A 22,156-nucleotide genomic window follows, 5' to 3' on the forward strand; every position below is an offset into this window, starting at 1 on the left:
TTGGTAAAAGATTGACTTGGGCCTGCCAAACACTTGGGCCAATATTTAATTTAGAGGAAATTTCACAAATAGCCACTAAAAATAACTTAATTAGACTCCATATCTATAGTTTGCTAATTATGATTCGTAACTACATGTTAGAGGGAGGAGAGAGGCGAGCGAGAGAGGGCAAAGAGTTGAGAGAAGTGAATTGTATTTGTATATCTATCGAATTGTATATGAATATCTGTTAGATAATTGTATATAAGTAATTGATATATATATATATATATATATATATATATGTATTTGTATATCTGGCAAGCGAGAATGGGAGAGGGAGGAGAGAGGCAAGCGAGAATGGGAGAGGGAGGAGAGAGGCGAGCGAGATTGGGAGAGGGAGGAGAAAGGGCAGAGAGGCAAATTGTATTTGTATATTTGTCATATAATTGTATATGTATATGTATAATTTGTATTTGTATATGTATGAGAGATGAGAGAGGCGAGAGAAAGGAAGAGAGGCACGCGTAATTATAGCTAAAAAGAGGTTGTAAGTAACAATCAATTCAAACTGTAGCTATGCTAGCTTATTAACTAGTATATGTTTATTTATCCGTGTAATTTCCCCTTTAATTTATAACCACTAATTGAATATACTTGAAAAATTATGACTTTAACATCACATTAATTTAAGCTTAAAAGGACTTTTCTTTGTTGAGAATACGATTAACAAATTAAGTGTGCTTTCTCTAGTTTAAGCACGTGTCGAGGCGCGTTGGGAATACAATTAACTAATAAAGTGTGTTCTTTCTAACTACTTAAGCTTTTAGATGAGATAATAACAAAGTTCAATATTCTTCCCTTTGATAAAAATAATCACTTCCTCTCAATTTTTGAGTTGTATTTGCATATTGATATCATGATTTAATTGTATAGCGGAAATTTATCGGATTAGGAAATTCATATTGTTTTTAAATGCTATTATAATTTTATAGCCCCCCCACCCCACCCACCCCACACACGCACAAGTACACACCAAATCCAAAATGCAATGTTTAATTTTGCCTTAGTGTTTTTACCTCTGTCAAATAGTACAACTTCAGACATTGTGCTGAAATTTTAAATGTAGATATTTCAAATTCTATGACATTGTCTTGGAATCTTACTGATAAAAGTTGACTTGTGGTCAGTAGTGGTGGAGCCAAAATTTTCATTTAGGGATTTAAAATATGAAGAAGCAAACACACGAAAAAGTTAAAAAAAAGGTTTAACATTTAATGTATATATATATACATAAAAAACAATATTACTATATATAAATATTATAATTAATTTTCCGCCAAAGAAGATTTGAATGAAACCTTGGGCGTACCTTGCCAGTAGGATAGTACTTGTGAAGTCTCGAACTGATCTAGTACATTGTCTATTCGTCTTAGAGTTTCAATTGCAAAGTCTTTTACTTAAATTGAAGAGTTTTTGTAATATTGTTGTAATTAACTTAAGATATCAACCTATAGATAGGGTTTCAAATAATCATGGTGTCAAGGTGAACCTTACACGCACCCACCTCGATTAATTCTACAGAATTCTTGTTACCTCCCACCAACAACATATATATTGACGCTAAGGGTAATTCTATATAACCACTAGTATTTACCTATCTTTATTGTTTCATCTGTGGTTAACTTTTAATACAACACAATATAGTAGTAGTAGTAGTAGTACAAAACTACAAATTATAGGCCATGAAAATGTAGTGCTAAAAAGCAAAAAGTGAATATTGTTCAAGCAAAAGTTGAAACATTGAGGCCAAAAGTACACTTCAACACAAAGATAAAAAGAAAGAAAATTACACATTCAACATGCTAGAAAGAGTCACATTAATTGGTTAGACACTTAGACATTTAGCTACTAATATAGCTTCTGCATCCATCTCAAAACTTGTTCACTTTTGATTCTCATCCCATCATCAGTAAGGAGACACACTAACATTGGCTGATGTATTAAACAAACCATCTTTCATAAGAACATCTTCTCCATCCTACCAACAAAACAAAAACATCTTAAACGTGTGATCATCTTATCAAAAAATTTAAACTGTTATAAAGAGCACACATCAAAATGTCCCTCACATGCATGCCGACTTGATTTCTATTCAACGGTTTAACACATGATTTTCTTTTTTAATAATGGATAACAGTGAGACTCGAATGTACCTGCTGACGCACATTAGTCCTCTTAACAGTCTGATCAGGCATGAGACCAAATTGAATGTGTGGAAAGTGGGCCCACTGTGTCATCAACAAAAAGAAAAAAAGTATCACGTACGAAACTTAGCTTTAAATAAAAACATATGGTATAAACCCTATTAGTTCTCAGTTATCAAGATTTTGTTGTCGCACACGGAAATATTTTAGTCGTTTGGTTCGTGGGATAAGATGAAATATCTCATGATTAAATTTAAGTTAAATTTATATCTTCAACTAAATAAAGTACTATAATTTAATTCCAAACTTAACCATGACCATTCCAGCTTATCCCATCAAATTTAGGTGTTATTTTATCGTACCATTCAAGTGGAATAAATTAGTCCAAAGATTATAATTTCATAACTATAAGTTCGAGAAAATTTAGTCTGCGAACCAAATGACCCCTACACGTTTGTAAATGAAAGTTAAAAGAAACCCTAATTAAGATCATACTCATACATTTTTTGCAGCGGCGCTGAAGGCTTCTCTGTGGCTAATATCAGGATTCCCTGCTTTTATGCGTTGGATTTCTTCCCTGCACAAAATTGTAAACACTAATATATAGTCTAATTTCATATGAAAATATAAATATATACTTAATAAATACCTTCATAAGATATTTGTAATTGTATTTTAATTATAGAAAAAGATGTCTGAATGTGTGCACTATACTCCCTTCATTTCAAGATTTTTAATTTGTTTGTCCAACTTTTCTTTTTAATTCGTATCAAAAAGATTTTTTTTTTCCTTTTTAGCAACTCTTTAGTTCTAATTTTTTTACATGACATGTTTAAAAGTTAAAGTGCATTTTAGTACATTTGATATATCTTTAATATATGACCACAAAATTTCAAAGTTTTCTTCACTTTCTTAAATTCGTATCAAATCAGAATAAGACAAACAAATTGAAAGACAGTAACTTATGAGTCTTACTTGATGAATCGGTTGTAAGCAGAAGGGACTCGCTGTCTCTTCTCAGGAGCTGTACATACAAGAGAGCCAAAATTTAAAAATAACTTCAGTTACATTTATCGCAAACAGTCTTTCTACTTACATACACAAAATACTTGATATCTTTTAGTTTCATCTTTCATCACAAAGTAAAGTCAGGGAAATTTAGAAAAAAAACTCAGAGTTGGTATATGTTAAAGAAAAAAAAAAGATGTACTTTATTTAATAAGAAGCATCGCAAAAAATCAGTCTTTCTTTGAATTTAGGGTAAAATTTTAGCATTTTATCGTGTCAGTACATATAACTTAAACTCTTAATATAAGATAATTTGTTAAGATTTCTCACGTCTGTTAATAACGGGTGGCGGTCTAGGAAGATCATCAAATCCAGGTCGAGCAGGCAGCTGCACAAATTCATGAGCTGAGTTACTCTGATTCATCAAGAAATTTGGGGTTGCATTGCTTATTTCTTCCTGCAAATTAAAAACAATTGTAATTTATCAAATTTTTCTGACAAATTCAAAAAAAGTATACTCTTTTCTAGGGTTTGACCATAGATTTTGAAAATGTATTCTTCAAATATTTTCAAGTTCTCAAAAACTCGCTCACAGTAAATCAACTGTGAGCCAGTTTTTGGGACTTCTACTCACACAACTTTAAAAACTTACATTTTCAAATTATAACTTCAAAAGTTGTAGCCAAACGAGAGAGATGTATATATATAGCGAGAGAGTTAGTACATACCAGAAGATTGTGGGAAGGAGAGAAGTAAGTGTGACCAAAATGATGATGATGATTAGTGGAAGGCAAAAGCCATCCAGGCAAAAGATTAGTGCAGTGTCCACATCGAACCGTCACAGTTTTGAACAAACTTGTGCACGGTACACTTACCTAAAATACAATCATAAACAAAAAAAAAAAACACAAATTGTTAGAACCACAACTTTTTTGTTGGCTAATATAGATTAATTTGATATTTGAGGGGTTTAGTTTGTAGATATTAATCTCCTAACCCTCCTTTTATCGAGTTATTTATCCTCTTGTTGTATTTCGAGATAAGGTCAAACCCCCCTCTTGTATTCTTTCTTTTGGAATTTAACTCCTTTAATAATCGGGAAAAAAATTTCTTTGAAAAAAAAAAGAGTGAAAAAACCACTCTAGTAAATTAGAGGATTAGGAAATTATTTGAGTATTTGATTAAGGATATTAACTAATAGTAAATAAAAACTATAATAAAGCTTACACAAAATCCGTGATGGGATTATTATTATATAGAAGATGAGATTAAATCAAGATTATAATCTTGGGATAACCTTGTTTTGAACCAAACGACCTAAAAGAAAAAACTCAAGTTGAAAATCACAAGAAACCCTAATAAGAAAACATAATATATACATATGTAATTCTTGATTCAAAAACTAGTATATATATATATATATATACCGCGAGGACGGTGTCACAAACGTTGCAATGGACATAGCAGAGCTGCTCGGAAGGAGGTGGAGGCGGAGGAGGAGGAGGAAGGTGGTCCAATGACAAGCTATTTGAAGAGGACATTATATTATTTCTCTTATTCTTTTCCAAACTTGATTGGTTCCTGCTGCTTTTGTGATTGATTTGATTTGATTGATTGATGTCTTTTGACACTTCCTTGTATCTTATGATGATATGAGTTTGAGGAAAGAAGATAGAGTCAGAGAAGGCAAAACCCCCTTTTTTTTTTCTCCCTCACTATTAGCACTCTACTTAATGTCTTGGTCTTGTTTATTATAGATTGGTGATGGATGTTATGTATGTATGGATGTTATGCATAGTGGACAATGCACATGCATGAATGTGTATGTATATTTTATTTTATTTTTATAATATGATTTTAAAAGTTTATGAATTAATCAAGAGAGAAAAGATGAAACATATGTTGTGTGGTTGGCATTCCCAATGTTGTGTGTGAATTGAAAGGCAGAATGCGGCAGATGTGGGGGAGAGGAGCTAGAAAACGACCTTTGCATGGGGCGTTATAAAGCTCCCAAATACACCCATTCACTTGTTATTTTCATTGTTTGTAGTTTTAGATTGTATGCTTTAACCTTTTTCATCGCAATTACTCTCAGTTTATGTGATACTTTTTTTTTTTTAGTCTGGTTTAAAAAAGAATATTAAAATTTTATTTTATTCTTAACGAAATGATTTATAGGCACACTTCTTTCTTTCTAAAAAATAGTGTTAAATTTAATGGTGACAGATAAATTGAGATGAAGAGAGTAGTATATATATTCTTAGAAACACTCAACACATAATAGCAAGTAAATGAGTAAAAGTAATGTTGAAGTGTATGATCATTTTATTTTAAAATTTTTATTATAATGTGTTGCCGAAAACTAGCTCATGATATGGAGATTGACTAGGAATATGTAGAGAGGCCAAATATTGCATATCCCACCGGTATGAAACAATTAAACACCCCATACGCTTAAGTTTGCCAACTGAAGCACGAACAACAAAATATCGAAGCTTAACATTGAACCGAAATAATGATTATTATGATATCATTGTCTCATCTAAAAACTTACACTATAATTCGAAAGCAAATGTATACTTTTATTTACTTATTATACATTCAACAAGAGATAAAGGGTACTATCTCTTACCACTTAAACTAGCTATTAGATGCAATAATAATACATTTCAATGTAACATTAGAGCATATAGAGATCCCAAGTTTGACTCGATCTCTCCACCTATCATCAAAAATGAATTTTAGATATGAATAAAGATAAATAAGACTCACATGTTATCAGATCGTATCAAATGCATAATTAAATAAATAAGAATATGTTTGATCTAACAACTAAAACATGTCAAAATACATTCATGTTGTAATACTTTACCACCCATAACCTTATACAAGTAATAACTATTGAAAAGATAAAAATAGAAAAACACAAAACCCTAGAAAAAGCCTTTTGAAGAACTTTCTTGTGACCCCAGGACAATAAGCCATATCCACATTAATTCCAAATTCCAAATATTAATATATCCATCCAAGAACCCTACTATCCCCCTTTCGTCTCCGCCTCCCTAGGGTTTTGAAAATATAAATAATTGAATAATGATGGTGTTTTTTTAATTACTCTAATAAACATACTAATTATATAGCCATGATTATGTGATAATATGTAAACAGTACAAAGGACTAGCTAAAACATTACTTTTGATGATTTGACCATTCATTCTCTTCTCACTTTGCAGAAAAAATGAATTCAAGTCAGTGAAAAATTAAAACATCTCAGTTGTGTCAATACTTTTACCGTCCTATTTTGTCCTTTCCTTTATTTTTTTTACTTTCTTTTTTGTCTAAACTTCTTTTAGATCCATTCACTTATTTTGCACAAATCCCCACACACTTCTTTTTCACATATTTTCCCTATTATTACATGAAATTTTAGAAATAGCGATACTTTGAGTTCTAATTAACAATCACATCGATAGATTGATCGATAACCAAACGTTATAATAGTTTAATTACAAAAACTCGTGCCACATTGTATTGATTTGCTAGCTCTATATTAGTGTATTGATTCACTTTATATTTGTTCGGTCTGTGTCAATGTATCACATCCTCGCTACATCGAAGAGTACCTATGTACTATGTTCCGGTTCACTAATAAGGAAGATAGCGTTGGAATAGGGGTCTACAATGTGATACTAAAGTATGACCGGGTCAATGTATCCGAGAGAATAGACACAAAGTGAATTGATATACGGATACAAAGCAAATCGACATAAAATTCTAATTTGAATAAATACAAGACATATATTTGCTAGGGAAATAATTTTTCCTACTTATTTATATTCACTTAGAAGAACCCTAATGTTGCTTCGAAAAGATACTTGCTATTTCTTGCATTGTTGACTGATTTTCCCATTTTAAGGATCATCCATTTCCATCACTCTTATTTTTAAGTTTTCTTCAATCATTGTTAGGAATTATTAAATGCTTATTAATTAAGTGAAAATAAAAGAAGTCTAAATACAATCAACTGGTTAGGAATTAGGTGTAACGTTTTTTATTTTGAGTCAAAACAACTCTTATTTAAGTGGAAAACAATAATCATTAGAGTGGTTATTTGCTAAAGAGTTAGACAGTGTTAGCTAAATTTATTAGTTGGACAATCTGATGTAGAAGCATTTTAAATGTTTGGTAAACATCAAATTGTTTATAAGTAAATTGAAGTCAAAATCAGTTAAAACTCATATCATTCAAAATTTGATCAACTATTTTACGTACTATTCTATCTTTAATTTTTTTTTCTAACATTAAGTATCATTTTTTTTAAAAACTTCTAACTTCCTAAATCCATAATCATCATTTCCTCTCTTGCTTACACGGATATTACAAATTTATACAAAAAAAATCACAAAATTTAAGGGCAATTAGTCATTTTAACAAATGAAAAACTTATCAGATATATTTCACTGAACATCAACTATTTATTAAGCAATTTCAATACTTTTATTCAAATAGATAACTACAATATAACCTCACTAAATTAATATAAGTAGGACAATGAAATATTATTATTCTGTAGAGGTATTATTTAATGGATAAATTAATATCAAATTAATTAAAATAATATTTTGAGATTCATGTTCAGAGGTCCAGAGTTTAGAAGAAATTGTAGATAACACCGAAAAATCAATGTTGATGATGAAGTTGAAGACAATACAATACCTTTGAAACCAGTTACGTGCTCGATCTCTTTGCAATTTTATGGTGTAGTTCGAAAAGACAACACCAGAACTTTAGGATGCAGTAAAAAAGTTAGAGATGAACTTTAATTAGATTTAAATTTTAACAACAAACAAAAACAATAGAATCACATTTCACTAAATTGTCTTAGATATATTTGTAATTTTAAAGAATTATTAATTTATAATATTAATAGGACCATATATTTATGTAGGGATATTCTAAAATTATATTATCTTATTATATTATCAAAATAAATGATTTTTTCCATTGATCCAAGTTGAGACCGGAGAAAAATATTATCTTAAATAAATTATTATTTTATTGAATATTAATTTAGTGAGATTTTACTGTATTTAATTTTTATTTTTTCACTTAATATCTAATATTCGAATTGAAACCGACTTGCAAATGTTTATATCTATAATTAAAAAAATCACCACTTAAAGCTTATTCACTATATGTCATCAACAAATTAACACGTGCTCTACGTCATAAAATTGATGATACAATAACAATAACATATCTAGTATTGTAATTTTATAAATAATATTTTAAAAAAATAAAATATGCGTAAATTTTATAACTCTATTTCTAACCGACTCTCGACTCAAATTAAATATATTGAATTGATCATATAACCCAAAAAGAGAAGATTCTAGAGGTATCACCGACTAGCTTCCTCCACTCTACAATATCTATTATAGTAGCTCCCAAGATCCATCAAATCATCCATGTGATCGATCATAGATATACTTTCTCCATTTTAAAAAAGAATAATTTCATTTAATTTAATGTGGCAGAAGATTTTTTAGTATCGTAATTTTAAACTAAAGTTATGTTAAATTTATTAAAATATTATTTAATTTTATAGCTTTTAACATGTTATGTGAAAAATTGAAATGAAAATATTGTTAAAAAAATATCATTCTTTTTAAAATGAATGGAGTATATTATTTGGCGTTAGTTTAGTTGGTTATAAAATTTAAGGATGTAAAGAAAATTCTAATTAAAACGGGTATTTTTCTAAAAAAACTAATATCCTACTCTTATTTTTTTCTTGAATGCGTGACTATTTTTTATTTATTTTTTGGTTAGTGCCCTTAGAGTAAGTAGAATTTTATGAATAACCATAGCATAAATAGAGGAGGGGCTGTCGATATTCGAGCCTAACACAAAAGACAATTGCAAGAATGTGTAGGGGACTAGTCTAGAGGTTGAAAGAATTAATGCATATATTAATACATAAAAGTGTGATATTTTCAAATTCAGTTCATCTAAAGTTTAGTCAAATATATAGTTTAAATTAATTCAAATTTTTTTATTAAAATATTTGTTGTATTTTACTATTTGATGTGTTATATATCATAATAATTTCTTTTATATGAACTAGTTTTGTTTGAAAATTACACAAAAAAAATTAAATTTAATAACAGTTCTTACAAATTGGACTATTACTCATCATTTTATCTTATCTTGACTCAACTAAATTTTGGTGGATATGGCCCTATTTATTAACCGAAGTTGTATTTGGACATAATTTATGAGATATTATAATATTAAAATATAAATTTATGCTACATGAAAAAATTATTGGTTATTAAGAGCATAAATATATTAGCAAGACAAACTTAGGGCAAAAATGCAAGTGACCCGTTTATTTGACGATCCTTTTTTCATGTTTATATGTAATTAAGTTCAGAAAAAAAAGTGAGGCTTCTCTTCCCATTCTTTTTTGCTTTCCACATCCATAAATATCGCTCTATATACTGTTTTTGAGGTGATTGATTTAGTGGCGAAGTGAGAAATGTTGTTAAAGATATCTAAATTTGAATATATATATCTATAAATTTCTAACCTATATATTTTGTATGATTTTCTATATACATATTTATCGTTTTTCGACGAAGAATATCCAATTAACTACGTTATACATAGCTACACCACTGGATAGATTGTGTTTAAAAATTAGAAGTGTTATAAAAAAGAGAAAACCCCACAAAGGATATCCATTGAGTTGTGTTTGTGTGGACAAATACAAAGAGACATTGGAGAGCCCCACAAAAGGTACGTTTTTTTTTCTTATATAAAGATGGCACTTGATTGTTGGCCTATGCCTTAAAATCATAAGCTATAAATTGACTTCTTCAACGATTAACATACTCCGAATAATAAATATGACACAAATAGATGAAATGTACTCATATTTTATCTTTATTTTTTATAATGTGTATTAGAATTAAATATAATTTAAATAGATAAAATGTATGTAGATTTTACATTTTATCTTATAACGTGTATTAGAAAAATATATTGACCTCTTAGGGGTCGTTTTGTAAAGTTCATTAAAATAAAATAAGTATAAATTATAGAAACCACATATTATAAGTACTAAATAACATCCTATCCCTTCTAGTTTTTTATTTACCAAAAATCCCTTAAAAATGATGTTTGCGGGATACATAACATTGTGCACGGGATACATTAGGTTTGATACATTCCACATAGCGGAATACATAGCGTTGTGCACGGGATACATAGCGTTTGATACATTCCACATAGCAGGATACATAGCGTTGTGCACGGGATACATAGCGTTTGATACATTCCACATAGCAGGATACATAGCGTTGTGCACGGGATACATAGCGTTTGATACATTCCACATAGCAGGATACATAGCGTTGTGCACGGGATACATAGCGTTTGATACATTCCACATAGCAGGATACATAGCGTTGTGCACGGGATACATAGCGTTTGATACATTCCACATAGCAGGATACATAGCGTTGTGCACGGGATACATAGCGTTGTACACGGGATACACAGGTATTGGCTGTAAAAAAGGTGGAAAATCTTTATGTATCTTACAGATTTTATTAATTGGGGGAAATAAGGGATTTTTGAAAATTTTGAAATAAGTAGGGATAAATGGATATTAAGGTAAGTAAAAGAGTGTAGTTAAGCAATTTGTCCATAAAATAATGCACTCATTAACTTTGTATATTATATCAATATCTTGTTTGACATACTTTTTCAACCTATGTATTAGTTATACAATATATTTAATTTGATATTAAGATATAAATATAATTAATACATAAAAAATCATAATATTAGGAATGCGAGGAGTTTTGATTAGCGCATGCATTAGCATAGTCAAAGTCACAACCACCTCTCAAAACCTTTTCCACCGACTTGCGAAGGGTACATCTGTAAAAATAAAAATAATAAAAATTATGCAATATGTATTAATTTTAAGCACAATACATAAATATACTCTTTGACTTTGTTGTAGTTGGTATCTACACCCTCCAACGCTGAGTGTGCATAACTAGACCCTTAAACTTGTATAAAATTGAACGAATAGACACATTTGTCTTACTTGACAATTTTGTGTCCTATGTGGTGTCCTGTATATATTATGTCACATATAACATTTGTGTCTACTTGTACATATCCAAAACTAAAAAATATAGATATCAGCTAAAGTCAAGTTAAAAAACATATATATCTTCATTAGTTTTTAATACACCAAACGCTAGACCCTACCAAACGACCTCTTAATGAGATATTTGAAGGATGAATTAATGAGACAAAGGTTAGGCTGGTGAGAGGACTAAAGTATGGTGGTAGTGTACTAATTATTTGTTGTACACAGCTAGGGTCCATTTCTCTTTACATTGATTCGTCCTTTTTAAACAGTAAAACACCTCTCTTTTATGTTTCAGAATCTTTATATAAGTTACTGTGCCTCTGTGGGCTATTAGTAAAACCATCATTTCAAGATTACTTTATATGGATAGTAATTAAATTCTATAGCCCGTATTGTAGAGCCGTTAATATGGGCTTAGCCTGTCAGCCTAACATCTTTGAAGCTCGTTTCAAAACGAGGTTTTTATGTAGTTCCTAAGGATGACAATTGAGACGGTGTGGGTGTGGTATGATGGATTTAACCTTATGTAAGGTGGCAAGATTTAATCTAATGCAATACAAAAGCTTTATTTTTTTTTTAAATAAAGGGAAATGGGGAAGGGATTACAATGTGGGGAATCAAACCCTCACCAATAAGGTGAAAGTTCAGATAACCAACCAACTAAGCTATTAAGATTCTCCAACAAAAGCTTTATTAGGTCCTTAATAAAAATCTATAATACTGTCAGTCCACATCAATACATGAAGTGATTCAGACTCATTTTATGAAGGGCAATAATTAAGTTAATATTGCTTTAACTTTTAATAAAAATTCCAACATTCGACTAATTGAACAATCATTATATATGCAAGAATGACACCACAAGGCTTAGCCCGTTGTGCAAATACTACATTCTCCCTTGCACATCACATAAATGATCCATTTCATTAATGAGTATACCTAGTTAGCTTGTGCAAAAATAAATGCTCTCTCTCCGATTCAAATACGAATTTCGTCCACAGTTCAACAGCCATTATATATGTACTTAAAAAAAACTTCTTTACATATTGTAATTTTTTTATGAAGAAGATTTATATGAACTCCTCAATCCCCTTCTAACTCCGCTCACTCCTATCAATTTTCGGTACGTAGAAGAAAATCTTTCAATCAACTTTTAATTGTATCGATTACACTTGATAATATAACCCTTTTTCTTGTTTTTAGAGTAGATCAGTATAAACTTTGGTCAAAAGGGGAAATTGAATCAATATCTCTCAATGTATATTAGGATCCATGAAGTAACAAAATGGATTTTTAGGTCTGGAAGCAAGTCCAGCAGATTATGTTATATGGGCCTGCCTGTTAGGAATAAGATTGGCCCATTGGCCTATTTATGTTGTCCGATATCGGCCCATTTCAACTGCTAAATGTGAAAAACAGGCCCATCTTTATGTTTGTTTTAAGAGCAACTTTCACATATAGCAAACAAAAAAATCATATTTGTATGCTATAGCAAAGTTTGCATAATTGCGCTCCATAGCAAACATATATATGTATAATTCGCTATACATATACAATTGATAGCTATGTCTATTTCGCTATACACATATACAAAAAGAAACAATTGTATAATTCGTTGGCTCCTCTTCAGATTTGTATAATTTCACTGGCAGGCCATTTGTATAAATTGTTGTTAGCCTCTCGTTTGTATAAATCGTTGACAAAAATATTTGTATATAAAAAATCGCTCTCTCTTTCGCTTAATACAAACATAAATTATACATTATACAATATATTTGTATAATCTGTGTTTGTATAAAACGAGAAAGAGAGAAAGGCAAAAAAAAACTGGGCAGGGGAATATTTGTATTGTATAATTATAAGTGTATAGGACGAATATATATGTATTTGCATGTGTATATACAATTTTCTTTCGCTTTATACAAACAGAAACACAATTTATACAATTCTGTTGTATAAAGCGAGAGAGGCGAGCACAGAGGGAGCGAGCGAGAAAGGGAGAGTGACGAGCGAGAATTTGGAGGGAGAGAGGCGACTGGCAAACGTTTGCTACGGGATGCAATTAAATCAAACAGTAGCTACTCCATTTATTTTAGATTATAAGTTTGCCATTTGTACAATTATCCCTTGTTTTAAAGTCAATTTTATTTGTACTCCCTCCTCTTAATTTAGACATCTTAAATTAAATTTAGAATCACAATAGCCTACTTGAGTGTGATATTTTATCTATTTGTTGAGAAATTGTGAAATAGTAAGGTACTTTTGATAATTTAGGATGAAGATGCTCTCAAATAATTAAATATTGCTTACTAGGATAGTATAAAATGTAATTTAAATCTTAGGATTTTAAAAAATATCATGTCATTCTACGAGAGAGTAATAAATCAATTTTCTTCTATCGAAACTAACTCAAATAATTGTATATCCACTTCTTAAACTAAACAATTCATCTTGTTTATAATTTGTGTTTAATAACTAGAAATAATAAATAGTGGATTCTGATTGTTATTTGGGTAAAAGATCCCAAAAATAAGTATATTTTTTTATTTTCCATCTAGTGTCCGAACATTAGAGCTCACTATTTTGGATTTGCACTGCATAGGGCCCTATTCGAAGGAAAGCATTTTTCATATCCAAAACTCGAACCTAAAACTTCTGATTAAAGAAGGAACAACTTCATCCACTGCACCACATCTCATGCGGGTCCAAAAATCTCTTATGTGAACCTCCCCTACACTATTTAATGTCTAAAATTTGAGTAACAACAATGACCACCTGTCATTGGATTCACAGCAGCTAACTATTCCTCACAAAATAGAAATGTAAAAAAAAACAAAAAAAAACAGGAGAGAGTACATGTGTACACTTTACAAAGCCTATCCAATTTGTTCAAAGAATTGTGGTTGAAAGAAGTGGACAAAAGGAAAAAAAAAAAAATCCATCTAGAAATCTCTTTGTTCTTGACAGAAACAAATCAAAAAAAATAAAAATGGCACTCAATTCCATCTCATTACTTCCCATAAAATCCATTAACATCTCTTCCTCATCTACTTGTTATTATAAAGTTTTTATTCCTCAAAAATCTTCCAAAATTGTTTGTCAAGTGGAAAAGTCAAATTCAAATAGAGAAGTAAAGAAGTGGAAAGCCATAGTTTCCACTGCATTAGCAGCTGCAGTGATTACATTTAGCTCAAACATGACTGCTATGGCTGACTTGAATAAGTTTGAGGCAGAAACAAGGGGTGAATTTGGTATTGGTTCTGCTGCTCAATTTGGTTCTGCTGACCTAAAGTTAGTTCTTTTTTTCAATTGCAAGCTTTAATTTTTATGTTTTTGTGAGGTGTCTGAAACAGTATTTTTGTTTGTTTCTTTTGATTTGCAGGAAGACAGTTCATACAAATGAGAACTTCAGGTAACCTTTCCTCTGCTCTAGCATGATACTGTTTTTTTCTTGTGTAGATAAGATGTTTATTCGATAACAACAACATACCTAATGTAATCCCACGAGTGTAGTCTGGAGAGGGTAGAGTGTGCATAGACCTTACCCCTACCTCGTAGAGATAGAGAGACTGTTTCCGATAGGGTGAATTACTCTGATAAAGAACATAATTTCATTACTAATGATTTTGAATTCCCAAATAAGTAAATTGACATGGTAAATGTAATAGTATTTTGTCAAATAACCTATAAGTTGGAATGGAGGGAGCATTTTTTCTATTTTGTTGGAGTCGGTTTTACATAACCAGTAGTTTAGCTTGAAATATTGAAACCAGAAAATGTAAATTGTAAAGTCATTCAACAAGAACTGTAGAACAAGAAGTTTTGTCAGTGCAGACTAGTATTCATGTTCCCATTGGACTTGCTGATACAGAAGAGCCAATTTCACATCTGCTGATATGAGGGAATCGGATTTCAGTGGTTCAACGTTCAATGGTGCATACCTAGAGAAAGCAGTTGCGTATAAAGCGAACTTCTCAGGTACTTTTCCATAGCTAAAACATCACAATATACAAGATAGAACTCTAGATACATGAACAAACAAGTGTTATTTGTTGATGGACAAACGTTTTATTCATTGTCAAAGAATGTCATATGAAGATACTGATAAATTCCCTTTAGCTGCTTTACCTCTTCCGCTCCATCAGAAAACTGTGCCAAGATTACACATTAGTTGCTGTAGGTTTTACTCTAGTAGGAGCCATCAATGCCAGAATAACAGTTATTGGCGCTGATCCTTTATTCTGTTTTCTCTTTAGAACTTTGCCTTTGCCTTGATTAGTTTTACTGTCTGATCGGTAATGTTGGGTTGGCATGCTGGGACATCTTGGTGTAGCTATTGAATCCTCGACAATAGTTTTGTTTTCGCATTTTACTCCTATTTTCTTTCCTCCAATCCGCTTGTTAGAGTTAGTAACTTCTGAACTACTCTGTGTGCTTAACGGTGTAGAATTAGCTCCACAATTTGACAGTTCTTGTTTATCTGCACCAGTACCATCATGCCCTACGCTTGTCAGTTTGTGAACAGTATTTGCACCAAAATTTAGAGTGTCTTCCTTAGGAGTGAGTAATGTCCTCAAACTGTGAGATAAGCCCTTCTCATTAGGAGCTGAACTTTCTTGAGACTCAATCTCAGTTTCAATGTGTTCTACATCATCTTGGGAATCACATGTTGTTTCGTTTGCCCCGGCCAATTTGTTCGCTTCTCTGTGTTTCAGGTTTTTCTCTGATGCCTTGTTATGTGCTTTCAAGATCTTAAATGCATCCGGAAAATCACGAACTGCAGACACTTTACGTCTTTTTGGAAACCGACAAGGGTACACCAACGAACATAGCTTGTTTAGCAAATGAGGATTTTCCGCATCTTCTAATGCATTCTCTACAATTGGAACATTTTCAACCATTGGAAAACTGTTATTATCATACTCCCCACATTCAAACTCGCCAATGGCTTCTTTATGCTTGATAGCCTCATCATGGAACTCCAAATCTACATCAGATTGTAATACTGCCACTAGTTTGACCGTCACCACAGGCTCTTGTTTCTCAAATTCTTCTCCACTCGAGAATGCACCTACCACGGGATCAACTAAACCTCCTTGAGACATAAAATCAACCTTCAAATGTTCGTGACATTCATCATTTGTTTCTACATCACCAGATTTCCCCAAGCAATGCTCTTGGTATTTCTTGTCAACTATTGCATAACTCCTAAGATCCTTTGGAAAATCACGAAGTGAGGAAACCATACGCCTCTTCGGCTTAATCCTCTCACATTCTCTTGTTTTTAACTCATTCACCATATCAATACAATCTCCATCACCCACCTGAAAATTCCGTTTAAGCGTAACTACAACATTCATCATATCTATATGCTCAGTACTTCCACACTCATCAACACTTCCTATCTGAACAATTTGTTCACCATCCTTCTTATCCCCTGAAATCTCATAACCTAATGTCGAATCCGCATTTCGTTCACAAACGACAACAGGCTCACCATATACTAACTTTTCTCCAACCGCAACATTATCAAATCGCGTAAAACTCTCTGGAAAACTGCGTACCGCGGCTATCTTTGATCTCTTAAACTTGGACATTAAACAATTAGGAGAAATTTTAGCATCTCCTACTACTGATTTCAAATTCTCCATCTTCAACTGCTTATTTCAAAACTCAATGTCAGAATTAATGCAAAATATTATTACTACAATAAAAAAAAAACAGCAAGACAAAATCATCAGCGTAATCCATGAGTCTAGAGGAGAACAATAATCAACAAAGGGGAACCCTAGAAAACACTCAGAAAAAATAGTAAATTAAAGAGGGAAAAAGAGATGCAAAGTAATTAGTCCAAAGCAAATTAGAATTTTAATCTGAAACCTAAAAAAAATCAAATTAATTAAACAATAGTACCAATTGTTTTTTTAAATTAAAGAAAAGAGTGTTACCTGTTCTTAGAAGGTTTTGTGGAAATTGTTACTTGGGATTTTGTAGCATTGAGGATTTTATGGTGACCTCACCGATTTTTTCTGAGGTATCACTATATCCTGAATAAAACTCTTCAATTTTAATTATTTACTAATATTTTATTTAATACAAATAGTATTTTAGTAGCTCCAAATTGCACATAATTTAGCTACTATTGGGGTACGTTTTTGTAATATTCACATTGTGATAGTAAATTTGAATTGAAAAAGTAGATATTTTTTAATCTAATTGAAAATCTATTGGGGTACAAATATTATTTTGTGCAATGCTGCCTCGTCTCCCACCTGTTACACCAAATCCGTCCACCCAAGCTTTCAATTTCTGTGGAGATGGGAATTTGGCATATGCTCCTGCAATGTTTATTATAAAATACAGAAGTACAATGTCACGGGGACATGAACCAAAACCAAAACCTCCATGATGAAGAGAAGATTACAATTTACGACTAACATCCTTGAACTCGGCGAATAATAGTGAGTGAAAAAAGAGATCGATGTTAGAAAACTAACAAGAATCTTCTAGGAGGTGCCCCACTTAATTACACTTATAGGGATTTACCCTTAGCGAAAAATCTACAAAAACATGAGCCTTTAAAGTGCAAGCCATGCTACCCGGACTCTAAATAAATGTCGACAGGTCCATGTCGGATCCTCCAGAAGTATACTTCTACACAGGTGCGACAATGTTTTTGAAGAGTCTAAACAACATAGTGTGCAAAGACTCTCATGTTCATTAAATTCATTCATTTGAACCAACATTTTGGGAGGTTTAATATACTATATTTTCTCCTTGATGATTGAATGCTGAATCCGATTCAATTGATGCAGATCTGTTACTATTACTTGCAAAATTTTCTGTTTTTGATAAAAAAATGAAGGGTGGTTCAGACCGTAGATATTGCTAATTCCTATTTGCTTTGGTTTTTATAGGTGCAGATTTGAGTGACACATTGATGGATCGGATGGTATGCACATTGTAGCGTATGATTTAAATCCAAGTCGATTTTTAATCATGACAATTACATCGGCTAAAGATTCTTGCGAAATGATGAGTTCACTTTCAGAATGTGAAGATAACTTTGTTTTTTCATTTAATGCAGGTACTTAATGAAGCTAATCTCACTAATGCTGTTCTTGTTCGATCTGTTTTGACTCGGAGTGACCTTGGGGGTGCCATCGTTGAAGGTGCTGATTTCAGTGATGCTGTTATAGACCTCCTGCAGAAACAGGTAATCCTAGTAGCCGCTTCAGATGTAACTTGTCTCGGAGAAATGTGTCTTAATTAACGAGCAGAGATTCTCAGTTCCATATTAAACCACTCAATACTAACGAAAAGCCAAGAGTTAGCTGAAAGTTCACACCAAGGAAAATCCCTGGTTAATAGTTGCCCATTGATAGCTTTTGCGACTGTTGGGACATCGGCTAATATTTAAGAGTTTTACAATTTCCTAGACAGAGGAAATCGCATTTGGTGAGCTAAATTCTCTAAAAATACACCGAGCATGTTGCTAGATAGTCTAACTCGATCTTGTGTCTTATATATTGTGATAAACAGGAGTTTCTTTTGTTATTTACTTCCACAACGTCTCGCTATTAGTTATAATTATCTCAATCCCACATGTTATGTATATGTCATGCTTATTTTCAGGCACTTTGCAAGTATGCTAGTGGGACTAACCCTGTGACAGGGGTTAGCACCAGAAAGAGTCTAGGCTGTGGGAATAGCAGACGAAATGCATATGGAAGTCCATCGTCTCCTCTGCTTAGCGCTCCACCTCAGCAGTTGCTCGATCGTGATGGATTTTGTGATCCAGCCACTGGCCTCTGTGAAGCAAGCTGAAAAAAGCATCCATGTACATAAATATATGAAGAAAGCAAAGAGTTCTGGCATCTCCTTCAAATTATGTGCGCATAGTTTACTCAGGCAGAAAACATAAGCTACATCTTGAGCATTGTTGGTTCAATTATGTTTCATGTGTGCAAAAATCTGAATACAAATTCTTGAAACATCAATATTTGTTGATGTCTTGATGATATATTTGTTTTGAACAATCTTATTAGTTTTTCTTGTAGCCATCGGTTTGTTATTGTTAATTGTTTTTTTGTGTTAGGGCAGAGGAATTGGAACAATATTAAAACATGTTACCTTGATTATGTAGATGTGGTCCCAATTGTTTGGATGAAAATGAACATGAAATATTACAAAAAAGATACAATGTGACACTAATGATAACATTGAAGGAAGTATGATTGTTCATCTTGCACTCTTCACATTTTGAGTCTTTTGAAAGTTGTTATAGAAGGCTGTATATTTTGTTCGAACTTTTTAAAAATATCCACAGGTACGTTTTGAATTTTTTGAAAGTAGTGCATTTTGGAGGATCCGACATCAGTGGTCTTTTTAATTGAGCTACTAAGATTCTCCGAGTGGTCTTAATTTTCAAGTTGTTGGTCAAGTCTTGTTCAATGATTGAGAAAAGATCAAATGACTTGCTTGTTTTTTACTTAATTCCTTGTTTGATTAGTGCATTAGCATGCCTTTTGTCAAATTAAAGGAATGTTAAAGTGGAACATTAATCACCAAGTAGAAAATTGATGTTTCCTTTTTGGGCATCACTTGCTCATCATTTTGACTGCCTCTATTTCTTGTCTTAATAATGAGGCAAAATGAATGGTCCATTCTCTACAATCAAGGTTGAATGAATACAAAAGGCTTACAACAATACCAATGAATAGTATAATAGTCAATAGATGAATTGTAATTAAGTTATGTATTCTTCGACAAATTAAAATAAACTGAGTTAATAAATAAGAAATATTATTCAGAACTCTACACTTTATATAGGACAAGATTTAAAGTATATGGGATTCAAGAAAAGAAATACGAGGAATCAAAGAAAGCATGTTCCAAGATCCTATGAATGCATCAAATAAACAGAGGATAAGCACTAATTGTATTATAAATTAGTATAATTAATTAACAGAAATAAAATGTTAGTTGTTGTTAATTAATTAAGACAATAGATAGAATGAGGGCCAAATTTGTTTTTATTGGGACAGTGATGGTCTGGGATCTAGGGTGTGAAAAGATGAAGACCAATGATGGGACATCACATGGAATTTTAATAATTGGGTCAATGCTAATTTTACTATTAATATTCCTTAGTCCTCAAAACAACACAAGTAGAGTGCAAAAATAATCCTAATAATAGATTCACACATGACTTGCATGAATGCCCTTCTAATTTCTAGTACTAAACAAATGGTGAATTAGTTTATTTTCCATCCCTACCCATTCAAGAAAGAAGAAAAAAAAGAAAAAAAAAGGACTAAGGTCACCGAGTATATGACTTTAGATAGGAAGATTTTGGAGGTCACAAATTATATATGGTAGAATGTTAGTAGTTAGGGTGTAGGAGAGTGTTGTCTCACTTTCCAACGGGTTAGGCTTGGGGTAGTATATCATGCTCGTAAATGTTTCTCTTTTAGGATCAGTAGTAATATTATTCCTTCTGCCACAATTTATATAGTACAATTCGAATTTTGAAAGTCAAATAGTTTAAGTTTGACCGTAAATTTGGGATATGGAATCTTCAAGATTTCTGAAATATAATTTATAAATTTGAAACTACATAAAAAGTACTATAGGTCGTAATATTGATGAATCAAACTACATAAATTGAAACAAAAAAGGACATAGTAATTTTTGCAAAATTTCATGTATTGTGATTTATGTTGCTACCATTTGTGTCTTGTGTTTTCGTTATCACATGCCTTTGTTGTTACTAATCAAGCATGGGTCATCACCCCCCCTCCTAAAATTAAACATGAGTTATATTTTTATGAGCTAATTTTATCATCGTGTCCTGTAACTCTCTCTATCGGAGTGCTTTAGAATGGTTAATTATGAGCAACAAAGCACGCTCAATAATGATGTCTACTCTAAAATTGAGCATTGCTTGAAAGGGACTGTCAAGTTTGAGTTCAATTTCAACCACATCAAAGTAAAAAACCATGATTATTACTACTAAGTTCTATAATAATTAACTGCCTCAAAAAGTAAACAAGAAAAAAAAACACTTTTTAGTTTCTTCTTATTGTTATTGCATAATTATGTTATCAAATTGTTCCGTCCTTTTTTCCCTCACTTATCCGCTAAGTTCTTTGAGTATTTGACACCAACTAAAATTTGAATTTCTACATATAAAAACTCCTACATATATATCACTTTATATACAACTACCATCTTCTTCCATCTTATATATAGCCTATAGAATATACAAATTAAAACTCCTCTAGGTATTGAGCTTCTACGTACACGACAACAACATATATCCAGTGTAGTCCCACATACTGAGGTCTGAGGAGGGTGGAGTGTAGGCTAGACCTTACCTCTACCTCAGAGCAACAAAATGGCTTTCAATATTCGAAGATAAATTAAGGTGAGCTGAATTATGAATCTTGAAGCGATGACTTACTGGGAATTTAAGTTTTAAATATAGTTATTTAGATTCATTATTCATTTGTATTAATTAATTTATTTAATATGAGGTATTCTTGAACTTCAAGGTAGGGCAAACAAGAATTTGAGTGGTTTTGGTTAATCTAGTGGATTTGTTTTAACTACTTAGTTTTAATTATGCTTGCAGTTGGAAACTTTCTTATTAATTCACGATCCTGGTAATTAAAAACAATAGCAATGGTGCACTACTCTTTTACTTGGTGTGTAAATTTCTTTTTTATAATATGTCGTAGTCTAAAATATTGTCTGCTTTGATAATATATTGAATTGTGTGATCATC

General features: G+C 31.7%; 2 protein-coding genes across 2 annotated transcripts; one reads left to right on the top strand and one right to left on the bottom strand.

Annotated features, from left to right (window-relative positions):
* Positions 1-1,718: 1,718 nt before the first annotated feature.
* LOC102577797 (protein YABBY 4) lies at positions 1,719-4,928 on the bottom strand. The gene is made up of 7 exons (XM_006355430.2): positions 4,622-4,928; positions 3,923-4,069; positions 3,525-3,651; positions 3,162-3,210; positions 2,688-2,763; positions 2,196-2,270; positions 1,719-2,020 (listed from the first exon to the last, which is right to left on the bottom strand). Exons 1-7 carry the CDS (start codon positions 4,733-4,735, stop codon positions 1,949-1,951), a joined length of 660 nt encoding a protein of 219 aa, XP_006355492.1. The 5' UTR covers positions 4,736-4,928; the 3' UTR covers positions 1,719-1,948.
* Positions 4,929-14,198: 9,270 nt separating this feature from the next.
* Positions 14,199-19,430, top strand: LOC102582546 (thylakoid lumenal protein TL20.3, chloroplastic). The gene is made up of 6 exons (XM_006355431.2): positions 14,199-14,658; positions 14,750-14,779; positions 15,239-15,345; positions 18,285-18,319; positions 18,455-18,583; positions 19,003-19,430. Exons 1-6 carry the CDS (start codon positions 14,357-14,359, stop codon positions 19,192-19,194), a joined length of 795 nt encoding a protein of 264 aa, XP_006355493.1. The 5' UTR covers positions 14,199-14,356; the 3' UTR covers positions 19,195-19,430.
* Positions 19,431-22,156: the final 2,726 nt, after the last annotated feature.

This window comes from Solanum tuberosum, unplaced genomic scaffold (genome assembly GCF_000226075.1).
Source record: "Solanum tuberosum cultivar DM 1-3 516 R44 unplaced genomic scaffold, SolTub_3.0 scf00201, whole genome shotgun sequence".
Taxonomy (NCBI): domain Eukaryota; kingdom Viridiplantae; phylum Streptophyta; class Magnoliopsida; order Solanales; family Solanaceae; genus Solanum; species Solanum tuberosum.